This window comes from Anabrus simplex, chromosome 8 (genome assembly GCF_040414725.1).
Source record: "Anabrus simplex isolate iqAnaSimp1 chromosome 8, ASM4041472v1, whole genome shotgun sequence".
Classification (NCBI taxonomy): Eukaryota; Metazoa; Arthropoda; class Insecta; order Orthoptera; family Tettigoniidae; genus Anabrus; species Anabrus simplex.
The window spans coordinates 226,925,336-226,943,986 of record NC_090272.1 but is presented as its reverse complement, the minus strand read 5'-3'; the positions used below and the strand labels follow the sequence as shown (position 1 = coordinate 226,943,986).

Here is an 18,651-nt window from a genome sequence, read left to right as displayed (position 1 = left end):
GGAAAAGGATCAAACACTACCCCTGGTAAACTGTTCCACTCCTTCACACCCTTCCCAATGAATGAAAATTTACCCCAATCGCTTCTGCTAAAATTCCTTCTAATTTTATATTTGTGGTCAGTCCTGCCAAAAAAATTATTTTCCAACTGAAGCCTCTCACGGATATCTCCCCATGCTTCTTCTCCTGTATAGGCTCTATATAATCCTATAAGTCTAGTTTTCTCCCTTCTCTTACTTAAAGTTTCCCACCCAAGTTCCTTTAACATTTTTGATACACTACTCTTTCTCCTGAAATCCCCTGTTACACTATCTATTTCTTTTATTAGGTACTCTTGGTGAGGATCCCAAACACTGTTTGCATATTCCAATAATGGATGAACCATACTTAAGTAACTTTTCTCTTTTAATTCTTTGTTGCATCCTTTAAGTAACCTCATTATGACATGTAACGATCTGTATGCTTTCCCAACAATGTCATCCCCATGACCCTTCCAGTGCAAATTACTTTCAAATCTCACACCTAAGTATTTGCACTTGCCATCTTTTGGGATAACTACCTCATTCAAAGTATATTCAAATTGTTTTAAAGCTCCTGTTTGTAAATGTTGTAACAGTTGATTTGCCTCCATTAACCTTCGTATTATTCTCTTCAACCCATTGTTGGATACTCTCAAGGTCCCTTTGTAATTCTGAACAATCGTCAATGTTATTTATTTCCCTATAAACAGTTATGTCATCTGCATACAATCTTATTTTTGATGTTATATTATTCCCTAAATTATTTACATATATTAAGAAAAGTGGTCAACAGTAATACTACTTCTGGTTTGAGAGTGGTTGTAGACGGAAAGACACATTTCTTACCGTGGTCCTCGCCTATGGATATGTATGTGCATAAACCATGACGTCATCTCCATACGCATGCGTATAGTCTTAAGGCTCGTAGCAAAATCTCCAGTGTGCTCCCTGGCAATGTAATTCGAAACGAGCAGCTGTCAGTGTAACGAAGCTTTGATATAAGTCGAATACTTTTGATCAATTGACGAAATCAGGTCGAAAAAAGGAAACGATTTTGAATTACCGGTATCCATGATTGCGTGAATATGCGTTAGAACTGGGTGTTCACGTGCTCATGTGCTCCTGACAGCCCACTGCCACTGGTAAAGACACTAGAAAGAAAGAAAAAAAAAAGCATTCACTTGGTAGTTTACTCGGTACAAAAGGGTGATGACGTCACAAAAACTGCTCTGCTCCGCACTGCTTAGACTTACATGTAATAAATATCATTTTTGGTCCGTATTGATGATGTAGATTGAAATAATAACATTAAGTTATTTATTAGACCACCTAATCAATACAAAATCGTCTTGGATGATTTACATAAATTTGTTAGCTAATAGTGGGACATGTTTCGCCTTCTCTGAAGGCATCATCAGCCATAGTCTTAACCTTAAATTAAAAATAAGCGTCTAAATAACATGTAGTGATGAAATGAATTTTAAAATCTTGAAGAGATTTGAAGTAAAATAACATTAAAAATAACAATGATGGTTTGAAAATACAATGTGATGAGATACAATAGTGGAAGTATTAACAAAATTAACCTTAGAAGGCTGCTAAAATAAGTACAATGGAATAAAACAACAGATTGTTATACAACAAGTAGTAAGATTGCATAAAAGTAAAGTTGATAGTAATGGCGGTTATAATTAGACGATGGCGAAAAATCTTATGTAATCAAAGTAAAGAGGAGAGAGTAAAAGTCAAAGTTAGTCGAGAGATCCGAAGTTCATTATGATCTAGAAGATAAAGGATGAAAGTCAGATGCATATGGTGAAGTTGTAGAACACGTTGAGGATATGAAGTTGGTGAATAGAAGTTGAAGAACAGTTTCAAATAGGATCACTATGGACCATCTCAAAATTTGAAGTGATGTTCAAATGTTGTAAATTGTGAGTTTGTAGATATTCTAGTTGAAAAAGCATATACAAGTGGAATCTGTAAAAGGAAGCAAGAAACGTAGAGTTAATTGTGTGAAAAGATATTTGAAAAATCTTGAAGTAGAATCGTATGCACTTACCACTTGACGGTGACAAAGATAGCTTGTAATATTATGAGTAAGAAGTATTTGCAACAGTAGACTTCTTGCTACGTGTGTTATAACTGAAGTTTTGTGTTGGAGGGGGATCTGTTTGCGTTGACGTAACTATTAGAGGGGGGCTGCTATTGGTGGGAGGGAAGGAAGAGAGTGTATTACTGCGCGTGTTGTAACGGTGTAAGGCTATTGGAGGGAGCGATGTTCCGGTGGGTGTGGCTATGGGTTTATTGGTTGTATTTGAATTAGAGGTACTAGCGGTGGGGGGAAGGGAGGGGGGTATATTAGCTGTAGGGGAGGTGGGAACTCTAATTGATGTGAGGTTGAAGATTTTTAAGAATTTGTTGGTGAGGGAAGTTGATTCTCGTAGTAAAATAAGAATCTGTTCATACAAGGGGCTTTTTTTATCAATAGTGTCATTTAGATTTTTATCTTTATTAAAATGTTGGTCGAGGAAAATAAATAAGTTTTCATATTCTGTCATGAGTTTGCTTTTATCAACTCTTTTTAGGATATGGAGGTCTTGTTCTATTGTGGTGAATTTATGCCCGGTGTCCCTCATATGGTTGGCCATTGCGGAGAATTTGTTGTGTTTTTGGGCATTGTAATGCTCGGCGTATCTGGTAGAGAAGCTGCGGCCAGTTTGGCCAACATAAGAAAAATTACATGTAGAGCATTTCAATCTGTATATTCCTGATCCAGAGTAACTATTGTCTGTGATGTTGATAGAGTTGTGATTGAAGAATAAATTGCGATTAGTGTTTTTTGTTGTGTAGGCTATTTTTATTTCGTGCTTCATTAATGAATTGGTTATCGGGTAAATGCTATGGTTAGTGAACGTGAATTTAGCGTATTTTGGTTTGACGGGTTTTAATGGAGTTAAATTGGTAGCTAGTTTTAGTTTGGTTTTATTGATGATTTTATCAATCATATTCGTGTTAAATCCATTGAATTTAGCTATTTCCTTGATGAATAGTAATTCTTTCTTTAAATTAGTAGAGGACATAGGGATCTTTAATGCTCTATATATTAAACTGTGATAAGTGGCTTTTTTATGTGAGTTGGGATGTAAAGAATCATTTTTTATGGTTGTTGGAGAAAAGGTGGGTTTTCTGTATATTTGGAAGTCGAATTTGTTCAATGCTCGTGTGATTTTGATATCTAAGAAGTTCAGAGAGTTATTGAACTCATCTTCTTTAGTGAATTTAATATTATTATCTAAGTTGTTGAGGAATGATAGTATGTTATTGCTGTTGTTGATTTGTTTATCAATGATAGCTATGGTATCATCAACATAGCGATGCCAAAGACAGAGTCCGTTGATGTTATTAATAATCTTACTATGTTCGAGATTATCTAAGTATATGTCGGCTAGTATTCCAGATAACGGGTCTCCCATCGCTAGACCTTCTTGTTTGTAAATTTTCTTATTGAAGGTAAAATAGTTGTTGTCTAAAACGAAATTAAGTAATTTTAACCATTCATCAATTTCGATTTTACTCAATGTGCTATGTTTCAACAGATTGTTTTTTATGATGTTAATAGTATTGTTGATAGGGATATTAGTATACATGTTGGTGATGTCAAAAGAACATAAAACGTGGTTTGGTTGTAGACTGAACTTATTTAGGGAATTACAGAGTTCGATCGAGTTCTTTATGGGGTTGGAGTTGTGAAATTTGAAGTGTTTTTTTAGGAATTTGTGTAGGAATTGAGAGGTTTTATAGGTAGGACTATTGATACTATTAATTATAGGTCGAATGGGGACATCTTTTTTATGAATTTTGGGCAGTGATCTGACTGTAGGTAATTTTGGGTTCATTACAGTTAATTTCTGATAATCTTGATCATTTAAAATGAAGTTAGAATTTTTCAGAAGGTTCTTTAAGTTACGCTGTATTTTGTTTGTAGGATCTTTGTTAATTAAGGTATAGGTATTGTCTGAAAAAAAGGTTTCAGTTTTATTGATGTAATCTTGTTTGTTCATTATTACTATGGTGTTGCCCTTATCTGCTTTTGTAATTACTACGTTGTTGCTATGGATTTTGGATTTCAGGTTTAGAATTTGTTTCGAGACATTGTGGTTATTATTAGATGTTATCTCATTAATCAAAGTTGGGAGTTTCTTTTTTACTTCATATCGTACGTCATTCTGTTTATCAATTGGGATTTGTTTATCGATATTAGTTTCGGTTTCAGCGATGGTAGTGATGATGTCTTCTGCCTTTTTGTGATTAGGCCAATTATGTTTGATGCCTTTATCTAATAGATTTAATTCTTGGTTAGAGAAGGTTGCATTAGATAGGTTGATTGTAGTGGGAATGTTAGTCAAATGGGAAGGGGACACTTTGTTGTTTGTATTTTGGTCAGGAGTTTTACATTTGTTTTCTTGAAGACTAAGTAATTTATGGTTTAGGGTTTTCTGTTTCTTGTCTAATACGTAAGATAGTTTGAGGTCAGTGTACCTTAAAAATGAGCTCCATTCAAGTGGGGGTAATTTCTGAGAGATGGTCAAATGAGTCCTATATAATTGTAAATTTAGTAAAGATTTCTTCTTGTATAATAGTTTAATTTCATTTTTCAACCATATGTTGTTTACTTTCTTTTGAGTGGCATTAGATTTTGAATAGGGATGACTTTTTCTTTGTAAAGATTTGAGAAAAAACTTAACATACCCTTGGCTGTATAGTCGAGGATTTTTAATGTCGCTGGCCTGGAAATGATCTAAACAGATCTTATAATTCTTATACAAGCGTAACGTCCCTTCTTTCTTGTACACTTTATCCAAATCGCTTCTGTGACATTTCAAAACCCACAGATCACACCTACAACAACACATCGGTATTGAAGGTTAACTGCTGCACTATACAATAAAATATGCATATTATATTTTAAGCCCGTTAAAACATGGGTCGAGCAGGTCAGAAGATTATGAAGTACTATATAAATCTCTGTCACTGGAAGAATATATATGCAAACACAATATTACTTACATGTTCTTGTCACGAGGGAACCTGAAGAACGACCGCGCATTTTTCTCTACTTCGTAATTACTGCAGCCAAACACAGCACATACCTTTCCCCTCATGTTGAGAGGAGATATCAAGGAATGACATACACTACTATTTAATTATGTCAACTCACTGAAAACGCATAAATAACACCAAAAACTTCACACAAAATACACGTGCTCTTATGACAGAATCAGTACCGTTCAGGTCTATCCGCTAGAGTGAGCTCCAATAGCTGTCCCTCGATATCTCGCTCAGTGTCGTGTATTGTCTCTACTGTATTTGCTTATAGGGACACGACTTAAAAAAAAAGAAAGGTTGGCTACGCTGGTCACGTGTTCGGTAAATATTTCCACGTGCACGTCGGTTTGTTTACTTGACCATTGATCTCCCTGCTTCATATTCTTGTGTTATGTTGATTTACTGATTAAGTAACTAATCTGTTATATGTGAATTTGCACTGCGCTGTTCATCTGTCGTCGAGTAAGTGTTTAATTAGGATTTTTTTTTTTTTGGTGATAACGTTATCAATTGCCATTCCTTTGATTTAGTACCTGTCAAATTCCAGTATTTTCGTTTCGGATATATTACCTGCATTTGTGTCACGTTTGGTAAATGCTCGTTTTTCTTGTTTTTCAAACTTTAGTAATGGTTTCTAACCTACGTGTAAAGCTACTCTGTAAAGTGGGTGTATACAATGTATACAACTCGACCGTGCAGTCTGTTTCTGTCAGCGTTACAAATAAGGCTGTTAAAGTATGGTACTCTGTAAACCACAAGCAACAAGTAATGCAGTTTCCTATCTCCATATGATTAAAAATAGAGCCTTTCCAATTCTTAGGCTTTTGTAACCTTGTGAATATTTAGGGTTATGTTCGTACTTTGTTATTACGAGAATGCGGATTTCGATGTAACCTTGGAACGTTCACTGGGGCACTGAGAGAATTATTAATTCGCAGTAATTTGGTGTTTGTAACCCCTATAGTCGCCTACCCATGTGACTTTGCTTTGACCTTCATACTCTCACATCTCGTGCTCTAGTTGTAACGAGTGACAAACTGCTTGTATATCAAATCAAAACATATGTTTGGGGCATACAGTTCCCCGGCGTACGGTTAGTGAAACTTTATTTCTTTGCAGCAGTGGCGTGCAGTGAACACATTCGTTACCCCAACTGAAAAAACTGAAAAAAGAAAGAAGAAAAACCACCTATCACAGCCCCACCATATTATGTTTTCAAATTGGTGTCACGCCTACATCATAACATAAGCTACAGAAATGTACTGGGACTTTTTGTTTTTTAACTTAAAATCCTAATCTACACATGTCACCAATGAATAATCCCAAAATCTTGATACATGTCAAAATCCAAAAATAAAATATATGGTACTTTTATTACAATTCAGCGTTCTTTTCTTATCCTACTTGATTTCATAAAATAGTTCTATTTTCAATAGCAAGACAATGTTCAAGTGACTATACTGTTAACATACTGATATTTTTCTGGTAGCGTCTGATACGTGGCGCTGAACATTTGAACTATTAAATTTTACAACTAACTAACTAACTTACCTCACCCAGGCTAGCTGGCCTGTTGCTGTAAGAGCTGTAAATCTCGAGGGAGGTCCACAGCTCACACCCCGCCTCCCCAGTACAAGGAGGCTTCAAGGGCATACGTCAACACAATGACTTGAATTCCGCTGGGGTAACTCTCTGAACTGCTGTAGAGCGAGTGGATTGTTAAGGCAGCTGTACTTGGTTTGACTAGCTGTTTGCAGGTTTTAAAACTTGATCAAAAGTGTCTAAGGAATAATAAGAAGATGTAAATACAAAATTCTTTGCCCCAGCAGCACGGGGGGGGGAGGCGTAGATGTAGTTCAGTGCATGCCACTGCTTTGCAGCCAGTTTGGTTTTTCATACTTTATTAAGATGCACATACCTTTGTACTTTGTGTTAGGGGTGTTGTAACTGGTTGTAAATACTGATAAACAATAATAAAATATCATAAATAAAAATATATAAATAAATAAAATACTTGGAAATAAATTAAATTAATAAAAGTAATGTATCGAAAAGTCTGTAGTATGGGCGCCAGAGTTCACCAGAATAGATCCTTCGAATTTAGATAGAGCATGATAATTCTTTATATCCCAGGGCCTGTACATAATGCTGTGTACTGGTACATCTGCTTCAGGCCTTACCTAACCTTCTGAAAACGACTAAATATGTAGGAACTGCACCTAGGTTCATCAATAACTCCACTGATTCTAAAATATCTAACTATTTTCTCAATAAAATCAGTGCATGAGCACCTCATCAACACACCAAAATACACAAACAAAAGATTGCTGGAAGACTCCATATTTACAACAACAATGAAAACAGTGGGAAAATGAAAGCTGGAAATAAGACACCATTTGTAGTTAGTTCGTTGAACAATGTACAAATATGTATATGAGAACCCTTCACTGTCTCTGTATCAACATGACTTGCCGATTCTCATAATCAGCACTTATAAAATCACACAGATACTGTCCTCGTAATACTGTGTTCACAGACTTTAACACTTGTTGTAAAGATATATACATTTGAGCAACACACGCTTGTCATTCCTGAGCATAAATTATGGAAAGTCTGAGATATAGGACCTCCCAGCTTTCAGCAACATGTAATACCAGGCCACCACAAAATGATACAATACTAAGTTGTATGTCAATCACCTCTCACAAACATAAAAATACTACGTTCCACAAACGTTGAAGTCCAGTCCAGTATAGTGCAGCAGTGTCACTCCAGTACCGTATATCCAGTTTCACTCCTGTGTGTGTTCGCACTCCTTCATCCCTGTACAGTGTGTGTTGTTTCCCGCCATATGATCAATCTTTATAGACATCAGCATTACCCTTCCTCTCACATGATACGCCTAGATTGATCCTGGCCAGCCAATCATGAGTGTATTCTCTAGTGAAGACCATGCCGTGGACTTCTTCTTCGTCCCAAAATAAAAACAAACTCTTGGATGTTTCACAGTCATAGAACTTCCCAACGACAACAACAAGTACATGTCATCAAATACTGGGATGTCCGCATGAGTCATACAAATTACCAGAGTTATTAAAGTAATGTTTTCCCAGCCATTGTACAAAACAAATTACTTATACCTACATATGGAGACCTTCCAGCTTACAAATATTAATGGCAACATACACAGTTGAAATGCGGATAATAATAATAATAATAATAATAATAATAATAAATCAAATACTGACAATAATATCTCTCACTTCTACATATAGTGCGAGGGTGTGATATACATACTATCACAGTGTTTGAAATCAATTGCCTTGAAAGCAGTGAACAAATTTGCCAGAATCATACAGGTCTGAGCCAGACTGATGTCCTTGATGATTTCGTTGATGCTTTAGACGATAATGGAAATAAACGTTGTTGAAGATAATGTTATAGAATATATATTTTTCCTTTGTGCTTCAGGTGATCTTATTGGCAGAGGGAACTAGTGAGATCGTGGGTGTGACGAGGACTCAAAATCCCATCAACACGCAGAGGAATCCGCCTTTGTGTTGTGTAAAATTTGTATTTACAAAAGACTGTCCAACGTGTCTAAAATCACTATTATTTGCAGTGAATGAAAGATATTTGTGTAAAAAAATCATATGCTGGTGTTGTGCCCAAATTTTACATAGTGAACCTTATAGTAGTAGCAAAAAAACAAAAGTTAGACTTTTTAATTTTATTTCATTACCAGCTATTACAGTGCTGTTCTAATTTTCAAGTATACCTATATTCATGAATTGAAAATAATCTAGGACCTATTTCATTCATTTCATGAGTTTTTAAAATAAATCATAAGTCTGTATGAGTAAAATACTTGTTTCTTTTGTGGGGTACTTAGTGCCGCGGTGTGCAGCAAGTGTCCCTGAAACATACTGTAGATATATGCTTCCAGGTAGAGCTGAGTTTTATTTAGTGTATTGAATGATAAGTGCCTTTTTCTCATGCTCTCTTTCATAACGTGAATTTGAGTTTCATAGTTTCTCATAAGAGTGTCACAAGGGATCTCCGATACAAGAGAGAGAATGAGGCAATTTTGTCGTAGATGTGGAACTTGAATCGCGTAAGTGAAAGCAATAGCTTATTAATCATTAAACCTACCTGCATATGCTTTAATTATAACATTTCCAACATTTTGCTCCAGGAGTTCAATTATTCCTTGATTACAAAGTAGGCAGTCACAAGCATTTAACCATAAATTACTCGTGTACTCTCAATTTTCTTCATACTGGGTCATCGAGTTTTCTTGGAACCATAGCGGCGGCTGGGAGTGAGGGGAGCTTGGGGACTGCCGGTTCTGGTTTTGTTTTGCAAAGCAGTTTGTTTCATGTTTCAGTGAGAACAGCACTTGTGTGCAAAGTGAAGTGAGAATAAATGGAAAATAATAATAGGTCAAATTATTCTGTTCTTCATTAAGTATTTATTTACGATCCGTATGTCCATACATAATTTGCACGTGCTGTTAAGAGATTATTTCAAGAGAAATTCCCAGGTGTTCAAGTTCCATGTCTTGGGATAGTTCATAGATTAGTCAATAAATGTTGTGAAACAGGAAACATTAATGATAAGACGTGAAGAAGGCAACATACATTGCTAATAGAAGAAAATCTTGAAGACATTGGACTACGCCTGAAAAATCTCATAGCTGTCTTTCTGAGCAAACCGGAATTTCTTACAGTTCCGTACAAAGGGCTATGAAGTTAAGTTAAAATCCTATATGTGTACTGTGGTAGAAGAACTTATAAACAAGGTGATCCTGGTGTAGGATTGGAATTTCAGAATGGAGATTGAATAAAGTGCATGATGGAGAAATTGATCCCAATCTCATTGTCTTGTCGGATGAGACAGGCAGTTCCAGAATCTCCTTTAGCGGCATGGAGAGTACTTTGAAAATGCTTTAGAATTTATCAGGCAGTCACTCTAGCTTTCTCTTGTATTGCCCGGCAGCAGGAAGTGATAGTTTGCTGGCCTCAGCATCATCACATGTCTGGTTCTGCATTAATTGGATGACCCTGTAATATAAAGTTTGCTAGCTCTGTGTAATTTCATTTGCTGTTTAGTTATTTGTAATAGGGTGGTATGAGTCATTATTTTTCATTTTTTCTCATTTTTCATGACTGCCGACCCTTCATCTGTTTTGTTTTCTAAAGTCTTTTCATTTTGTCTTTGTGCAACATATTCCATGAAAAGTAATGGGTGTAAATGATTTTTTGCATGTATTGAGAGTGTCTTTCTAAGTTTGTGGTGAATACTGAAGTGACCTACTTGGTTTATGCACATCTCGGCACTGCTGAATGGACATTCTGGTATACTGTACCCTGTTTAATGGCAACATCTGGTATATCTTGTAGATAGAATGGTGCGAGCCTGGTATATGGACAACTCTGAGACCGATCAGAGGCTGGAGCATCACCGGAACCCTCCACAGTTCGTAGATCTTGATCAACTTTACAAGATATCAGGAGTGGAGTATTTTAAGGTAAGTCCTCTGAAAGGCCTTCATTTGCTGTTATGATGTTTTAAGGATGGAGGACATGTTAACAGGAAAACAATAACTTTATTGCTCCATTGGTTGTTGCATATTTCAAAACAGTAATTATCTAAGACATTTTTTGATGGTAAATGAGTTTTCGACCAAAGTAATGAATGAGCAGCAAATAAATAAAAATAGTAAGGCATGTGTGAGAAAAATGGAGTGATGTAATCCCCATGCTAATATTCCTCATCACTAGAGACAAGAATTATAGGCACTAAAACAGTTGAAATAGGCAGGCATATAGGCTCTTATATTAGCCAAAATAGGCATTTAAATAGGCACTAACATGTAAAACAGGCAACAAAATAGGCATGACAAAATTACTTTTAATTTAATAACACACTCAATTACTATAAAAGGAATTTACAAGCAACGTTTCAATGATTTCCAGTAACAATTTTGTTCACCTCTAATGCATAATGTTTTTGTACTGAGAGAAAGATCAACATCACATGACGTGATTGGACAAAACTTCAATGAAGTCACTTCATCTGGTTTTATTTCGCTGACAGTGGCTGCCTTCCCGGAGGTTCAGTCAAAACTTCCCCTGACTTCTTCCACAATCCTAAATGACTCCACCAGGGGCATGTCACTCTTCTCCAACTTAGTGGTTGCTCCCGGCACCTTGTTGAAATTTGAAGATGCTCTGGTTTATGCAGGGGCATTTTAGCTCCCAACATTGCAGTGCATAGGTCTGAAAAAAATGGTTGTTGTTCGCTGCCCAAAGTGGACTGGTAGAAAGGCTGTGTAGATACAGATTTCTGTACTCGTATCAGATGCATCGCAGTATTTCTAAGTTGATCTATGTGGTATTTTTCTCACATTTGATCTGAAAAATAATAAAATTGACATAAATTACATTGTCCCTATATATTAAATTTCTACAGTTGGGCTAATTGGCAATAATGCTTAGTATATATCATGCATTTGTTTCATAAAAAAAAGACTATAAGAGATAGAGTTTCTAGAAGTACCAAACTTTAAGTAGGAACGAAGAAATTAGTAATTTACATGGAAATGTGTCCTCAAGGATTTTTACTTATAATTTGGCAGTATCGTGTAGAGTTCACTGAGTGAAAAATATAATTAAAAAGACGTGAAACGATACCGGAGTAGCGTAGAGGAGAGATCCTTTCTTTACGCTTGCCAAGGACCCACCAAGCTGGCCCTAGCAGTATTCTTACTTATATATAAGAATGAAAATGGAAGCACTATAAATCTCAGATTTGTGAACATTTTGTTTGTTTCTATTCGCTGGCTTTGGTCAGCCGGGTCAGCTGTCATGAAGACTATTTTCTGTTGCCTACAATAGATCCTGCATCATGTGTGCGCACAAGGCCGCCACCCTTGTTGAAAATTAAAACCTGCAAAATTTGAAATTGTCGTGACATGCGCCCATAACCTAATTTTACCGGGCAAGTTGGCCGTGCGGTGAGGGGTGCGCAGCTGTGAGCTTGCATCCGGGAGATAGTGGGTTCGAATCCCACTGTCGGCAGCCCTGAAGATGGTTTTTGGTTGTTTCCCATTTTCACACCAGGCAAGTGCTTGGGCTGTACCTTAATCGAGGCCATGGCTGCTTTCTTCCTACTCCTAGGCCTTTCCTATCCTATTGTCTCTATAAAACCTGTCTGTGTCGGTGCAACGTAAATAAAAATAACTTTTTTTTGTGTGTGTGTGTGTGTGTGTCACAATTTAGCAAGACTAGAGGGGATTCTAGAGGCTTGTTAACCTGGGAGCTTACGCCCATCAGACTCTCTTTGCTTCCCCCTCCCAACCCCCTGCCAGCACAAGGGTTACTAACTGGACCTCACCAATCCAGACCAATGGTCTTTTCGCTGGCCTGGTCTTGTAAAGATAGTCTTGGCAACCTTGTAACACACACTGTGGCATCGTCCTAGCCGGGCTACATTGGATCTGCAACCTGTGTTTCGCGAAGGCTTAGCGGAAGTATAATAGAATTCACGATTTTTAAAGGGAGTTTTAAAAGTTGCATTTCAGTTGTAAATCTCTATTTTCACAGGAAATGAATCACAGTTCAAAATACCGATTTAATTTTCATACATTCTGTGACAAGAGACCACTGGCGTTCTAACTCCTCGTTCAGTAATTTTATGATTATTTACATTTTAGTAATATAAATTAGGTATTGAAAGTTCACAACTAATACAGCATTGCAACAAAACAACTTGCCACAATACATAAATTAATAGGCCTATATATGCTACCATGAAATGCGATCATAGTTCTCAATCACAAGAAAGATAAAAGGAACAAACGAACTTACCTCCTTACAGCAAGCTTGACAGACCACCCTTCCATCTGTAGTGAAATTGGGATCCCCTGTGATCCACTACTCCATCCAGTAGAACTTTGACGTTTTTCCTTTGGCATTGCCGCACACACTTCTTCTTCTTCTTCTTCACAATAAATCACAACACGTTCTGAACATAAAGCATACGCGTACAATAGTTCGCATAGAAAGGGAGGTACAGGGCAAATGGGTTGTGCAACATAGTTTGACGTTGACTGGTTCTCGCATATGTCTTAGGAGGTTGGAGGGGTTGAAGGCTTTAAGGTTAAATTGTTCCTTGTTTCTCCTGATGGAAATTTCCCTTGAACTATTTCTGGTGACTTCTGAGAATTCCCATTTTTGTTTGTGGGGTAAACAGATATTGAGAATAGAGAAGATAATTCTGTCGAGCACACTAGCTACAATATAACGCACGGGAAGAAAAGTGGCTTTTTTTAAATGCAGTCAAAAGGCATCAAATAGGCAATTATACTCCAAATAGGCACAAATCCCTGAAATAGGCATTTATATGCACAATAAAACCAACAAAATATAACTAAAAAACCCTAAAACAGATTTATATCTCAAAAGCCTACGTTTCTGAACACAGGAATAAAATAGGCAAATAGGCAAATTCCCGTCTCTACTCATCACATATTCTCTGCCATCTTTGAGTGTTTCCAAGTTTGAGCTTCTAATATCATACAGCTCCTCAGTCGGTCTCTTGAGGCTGAGCAATCCCTGTGCCAGCCCTCAGTCCAGAATTAGAATCTTTGCTTTTTCTGGGAATTGAACCCAGAGCCTCCAGGTAAGAGATAGGCATGTGATGTGAGGAGGTCATGTGTATATACAATACATTCGGTGGCCAAAAGTCATGGGAAGGGGTGTCCCATTAGAAAATGTGCCGTGCATGACCCCCGAGCGTTGCAGCTAGCTGCGGCGTAGCTGAGCAGTCTGTCACAGACACAAGTGTTGTGAAGATGGCAGCACGACGCAAGTTAACCGACTTTAAACGAGGGATGATCATCAATGCACGGCGCTTGGGTTATAGCATTGCGGATATTACACACGAATTTGGGTTTCCGAGGTCAACAGCGTTGAGGGTGGATCTTCAGTATTGCAGAGAGAATGTTACCACCTATGTAAACAGCCGCACGGGAAGACCACAGATGTTTAATGAACGGACATCACGTCGTCTCCACAGAACCATACTGGGCGCTCGATGGGCTACTGTGAGTCAGATCACCGCCCAGTTGAATGTTGGGAGTCAGGAACCCATTTCTACCAGGACTGTAAGGAGGCAATTGCACTGCATAGGCTTCACCAGCTGACAACCAACTCGTGTCCCTTTGCTGACACCTCGACACAGAGCTCAAAGACGTGCATGGGCCTGCGAACTTCGGCCATGGGCCATGGAACAGTGGCGATGTGTGGTATGGTCCGATGAATCCCGGTTCCAGTTGTATCGAGCTGATGGGCGCGAGAGAGTGTGGCGTATGTCCAATGAAGCTATGGATCCTGTGTGTCAACAAGGTTGTGTGCAAGCTGGAGGTGGCTCAGTTCTTGCCTGGGCGGCGTTCTCATGGTCACAGTTAGGCCCATTGTACAGCTGCAGGGAGTGTTGACAGGTGCACGTTATGAGGACATTCTTTCAGACCATATGCATCCCTTTCTGGCCCTAGAGTACCCTGATGGAGATGCCAGGTTTCAACAGGACATTACGCCATGTCACCGCTTTGTAGTGGCACTCAGGTGGTTGAAGGAGCACTCCAGTGAAATCACGACCATGGATTGGCCCTCCAGATCCCCCGATCTTAATCCAGTGGAGCATTTATGGGATGCTGTTGTTGCTGGTGTACACTCCATGAACCCCACACCAATTACACAAGACCAATTGTGGGTAACAGTGCAAGATGCGTGGGTCCAGATCCCTCCAGGATGATTCCAACACCTTGTAAAGTCGTTGCTTTGCTGTATTGCTGCCGTTTTGAGAGCTCGCAGATGAGCAACTCATTATTAACATCACATTCAGTGCCTTCCCATGACTTTTCGCCACTCAGTGCATACTAGATGTTGTGCATCCGTCATTGAAAGGTTAGTTTTAGTGCCATTCGGTGGAGATGAGAGACAGCAGATGAAAGAGAGTACATTTCAACTAACAACAGTCATTGTATTTAGGTGGGTGTTTTCATGGCCTGTAATTGTAGACATATTATGCTTTTTGGCTTTTGCTGTCAAGAAAACAAGGTGAAATTCTTTACGTTTTGCAGATAACTTTTCTCTGTGTCTTCGGAAGAAAATCTCATCTGTTCACGAGGAGGACTTCTCTAATAAAGAAGGTTTGAATGTAAGAATGCCTTACCGTTGGTCTGTAGTAAGTGGTACTCTCATTCCGCGCTAGCCTTTTGAGTGGGAGGTGTTCCTTGTTCAGTCGTGTGTGTGTTGCGAAGTAAACAGCAAGGTCATTAAACGAATATGGTATAAGAAGTAAATAAAATTTAAAATAAAGTAGAACAGAGACTGCCGGAATAGAATAGAGTTGAGGATGGAAAGAAAAGCGTGTAGTAGAAAAACGAGAAAAATACACAGGCATGTATAATAGGAAATGTTAATTAGAGAAGCACATTCAGCTCTTTGAAAGAAAATCTCCAGCAAGCACAGAGGCTATGAGGGTGCAATACCACCACCGGCCTGGCTCATCATTGAGTTGACATCCCATAGGTGTGAGATAAATTTATTTAGAGACAGGTAGATGCTTCTATACCTTGGAATAATGGCTTGTGAAAGAGACAAATCTCTTCACAACACATTAACCTAAAATAATTTGAACATTCAGCGACAATTTTCTGCATATCCATACAATATACCCTAGGCATTTAATGATCAGGAGTAATGAAGAACACAAGACAAAGACTTAGTTCATACTTCTTGTTGCTATTTTGAGGCAATTTCATTTACATTACTTACATCTATTTGAGGCCCATTGGGTTGCAATACTATTACTCTGTGGCCTTGGTCATTGTTCATGTGCTGTTTGGTTATGCCTGATGATAATACAGCTTCGGAAGGATTCTATTTCTTTTTCCTCCTCATTGTTCAGTAGTAGAACTCTGTGAAGATCTGTAGGTTAATGTTAGTTTATGTACTCTTTCCAGTTGAATCCTCAGACATACAAGGAAGATGGTATCCTTGACAAACTGAAGAAGGAGAGGGGCTACACCTATGAAGACGAGATAACCTGCTCTAAGGAATGTCTTCAAAATTATGAAGATAAGGTATGTAATATGCTGCTGGATAATTTGAAACATGTTACAGATATACAAGGAATATTAATTAATGTTCTCAGTGGCAAAAAGGGAAGAACAATTTTTTTCTTAAATTATGTTTTTGAGGCATAAGAGGGGTGTTAGGTTGAGTGAGTTGTAGCATCCAGTGCTTCTAAGAAAAGAGGAAGGTAGCCAGCCACCCACAGAATGTAGCGGTTCTTAAGAAACTCACAGTTTTCTTCCACAGAGTCAGCGTAGTTAGGAGTGTTGAAATATAGTCTGGTATGTATTTAGTATTTCCTTTTTTTAATTTTTATGAATAGCCTTTAATGCTGTTTCATCTCTCATACTTGTAAGAATAATAATCGGTTTACAGTTCTAGTTTCCTGGGTACGGTTGATAAGCATCTTCTTCCACTTTCCTCTATAATACGAAAGCGGATCAAATTTGAGCAGGAATTTGAATGTACCGCTGCTGTTAGTAATAATTCTGAGGCTGGAATTTGCCAGGATGTTTGGTGGGGGTGTCTGGAGAAGGGATTTGTGTGCGCGAACGATGGTGGGGAACTGGGTTGCTTCAGTATGCCATGAGTGAGCAAGAGGTGTACACATCTATTGCGCAATGCATCATTATCAAATTTCTGGCAAAAGAGGGTACTAAACCTTCTGAAATTTTGAGACGGCTCCACGCACAGCAGTATGGGGAAGAAACACTTTCGCAGACTTGAGTGTATGAGTGGGCTAAAAATATTGTGGCAGGAAAAGAAGCTATGGAAAATAAACCTCATGAAAGGAGACCGCGGACAGGCATCACTGCAGACAGCATTGATGCGATTCGTGACATTATTGGTGAAGATCAGCAAATAAAAATTTTGCAAACTGTTTTAACTGTAGGAATAAGTTATGGAAATATTCAAACCTTCACCCGAGATGAACTCCATTTCAAAAAATTGTCTGCCAGGTGGGTTCCTCATCTGCTCAACCAGGAACAAAAAACTTTACGCCAGGAAGTTTGTCAGAGTCCCCTGCGTCACTACCAGGAGGAAGGAGAGGATTTCTTGCATTGTATTGTGGCTTGTGATGAAACTTGGGCGCATCCTTACACCCCACAGTCAAAGCAAGCAAGCAAGCAAGCATGGAGTGGTGGTGAAGAGACGAAGCAGGTCCGGTCAAGGCCAAAACACACTCATCTGGTGGAAAAGTGCTTGCAACCGTTTTCTGGGACTCCGTGGGCATTTTGCTGGTGGATTTTCTTCATTAACAAAGGACAATTAATGAAGCCTGTTACTGTCTGCTTTTGGATGAAGCAAAAGCTGCGCATCACAACAAGCAACGCAAGCAACCAATCTGAAATGTCATTGTTCTCCATGACAATGCAATGCCACTTTAAAGCGGGAAGAATTAGAGGAAATTCACTGGACACGTCTGGAAACCCTCCGTACAGTCCAGTTTTATTGCCCTGCGACTACCATTTGTTTGGACCACTCAAACAAGACCTAGGAGGACAGTGGTCTGATGATGATGCAAGCGTAGAAGAGTTTGTGCGCAACTGATTCCGCACACGTCCCTCTTCTTTCTATCAGGACAGCATCAGAAACTTACCAGTCCAATAGAGAAAATGTGTATCGAAGGCAAGACATGGACCCAATTTACAAAAGTGATCTCTATAGGCCTACGTGTATTTTTTTGGTTGAGGCAATCAATTTTTAAAAAATAATTCCCATTTATATTTGATCTGCCCTCGTACAAGTTGTAATCGAACTCTTTTGCTAACTATATCATTGTTAGCTATATGAATTTAAATTTAATTGCATAGAAATCTTCGGTGTATGGTATAATTCTTAACAACCTAAGAATAATGTAATTAAAAAAATATCACTATAAGCCAAAATTACAAATTTCGTTGTTTCGTTATGCTTTGTCCAAAGTGGGAACCTTGAGTTGAAGGGACTTTCTTAGTAAATAAAAAAGTGCAATATTTAGATTGATACTTTCATGGCTCGTAATTGTAGACAGGATAATAGCTTTTGGGCTTACGCCGTGTCAGGAAAACAAGGTGAAATTCTTTACATTTCGCAGAGAACTTTGCTCTTCGTCTTCAGAAGAAACTATTGTCTGTTGATGAGCAAGACCTTCTCTAATAATCATTAATTAAGATGTTCCTTGTTCAGTCTTATGTGCGTTGCAAATTAAACAGGAAGGTCATCAGATGAATTGTGGATGAATGTGGTAGAAGAAGTAAATAAAAATAAAGTAACAAAATGTACAGAATTACAAATTGTTTTTTGACTTGGCAAAATCCCAAAAGCTTATCATGTATAAAAAATATAAGTTACAATTAAAAAATATGGAGCAGCAGTTGGTTTGTAAGTTTCACATGCA

The 18,651-nt window shown here is 38.0% G+C and overlaps 1 protein-coding gene across 4 annotated transcripts in view; it reads left to right on the top strand.

Moving 5' to 3' along the window:
• The first annotated feature begins 5,442 nt into the window (after positions 1 to 5,442).
• The window catches only part of Adi1 (acireductone dioxygenase 1), a 44,763-nt gene continuing 31,554 nt past the window's right edge, over positions 5,443 to 18,651 (top strand). The window contains exons 1-3 of one of the 4 annotated variants that reach the window (XM_067152737.2): positions 5,443 to 5,589; positions 10,530 to 10,657; positions 16,160 to 16,279. In XM_067152737.2, coding sequence (XP_067008838.1) covers positions 10,535 to 10,657; positions 16,160 to 16,279 — 243 coding nt within the window. In that variant the 5' untranslated portion in view covers positions 5,443 to 5,589; positions 10,530 to 10,534. Of the gene's footprint in view, positions 5,590 to 5,616; positions 5,718 to 6,136; positions 6,221 to 10,529; positions 10,658 to 16,159; positions 16,280 to 18,651 lie in introns of those variants that run through there. The other 3 variants (XM_067152740.2, XR_010860882.2, XM_067152736.2) reach the window with 3 other exon arrangements.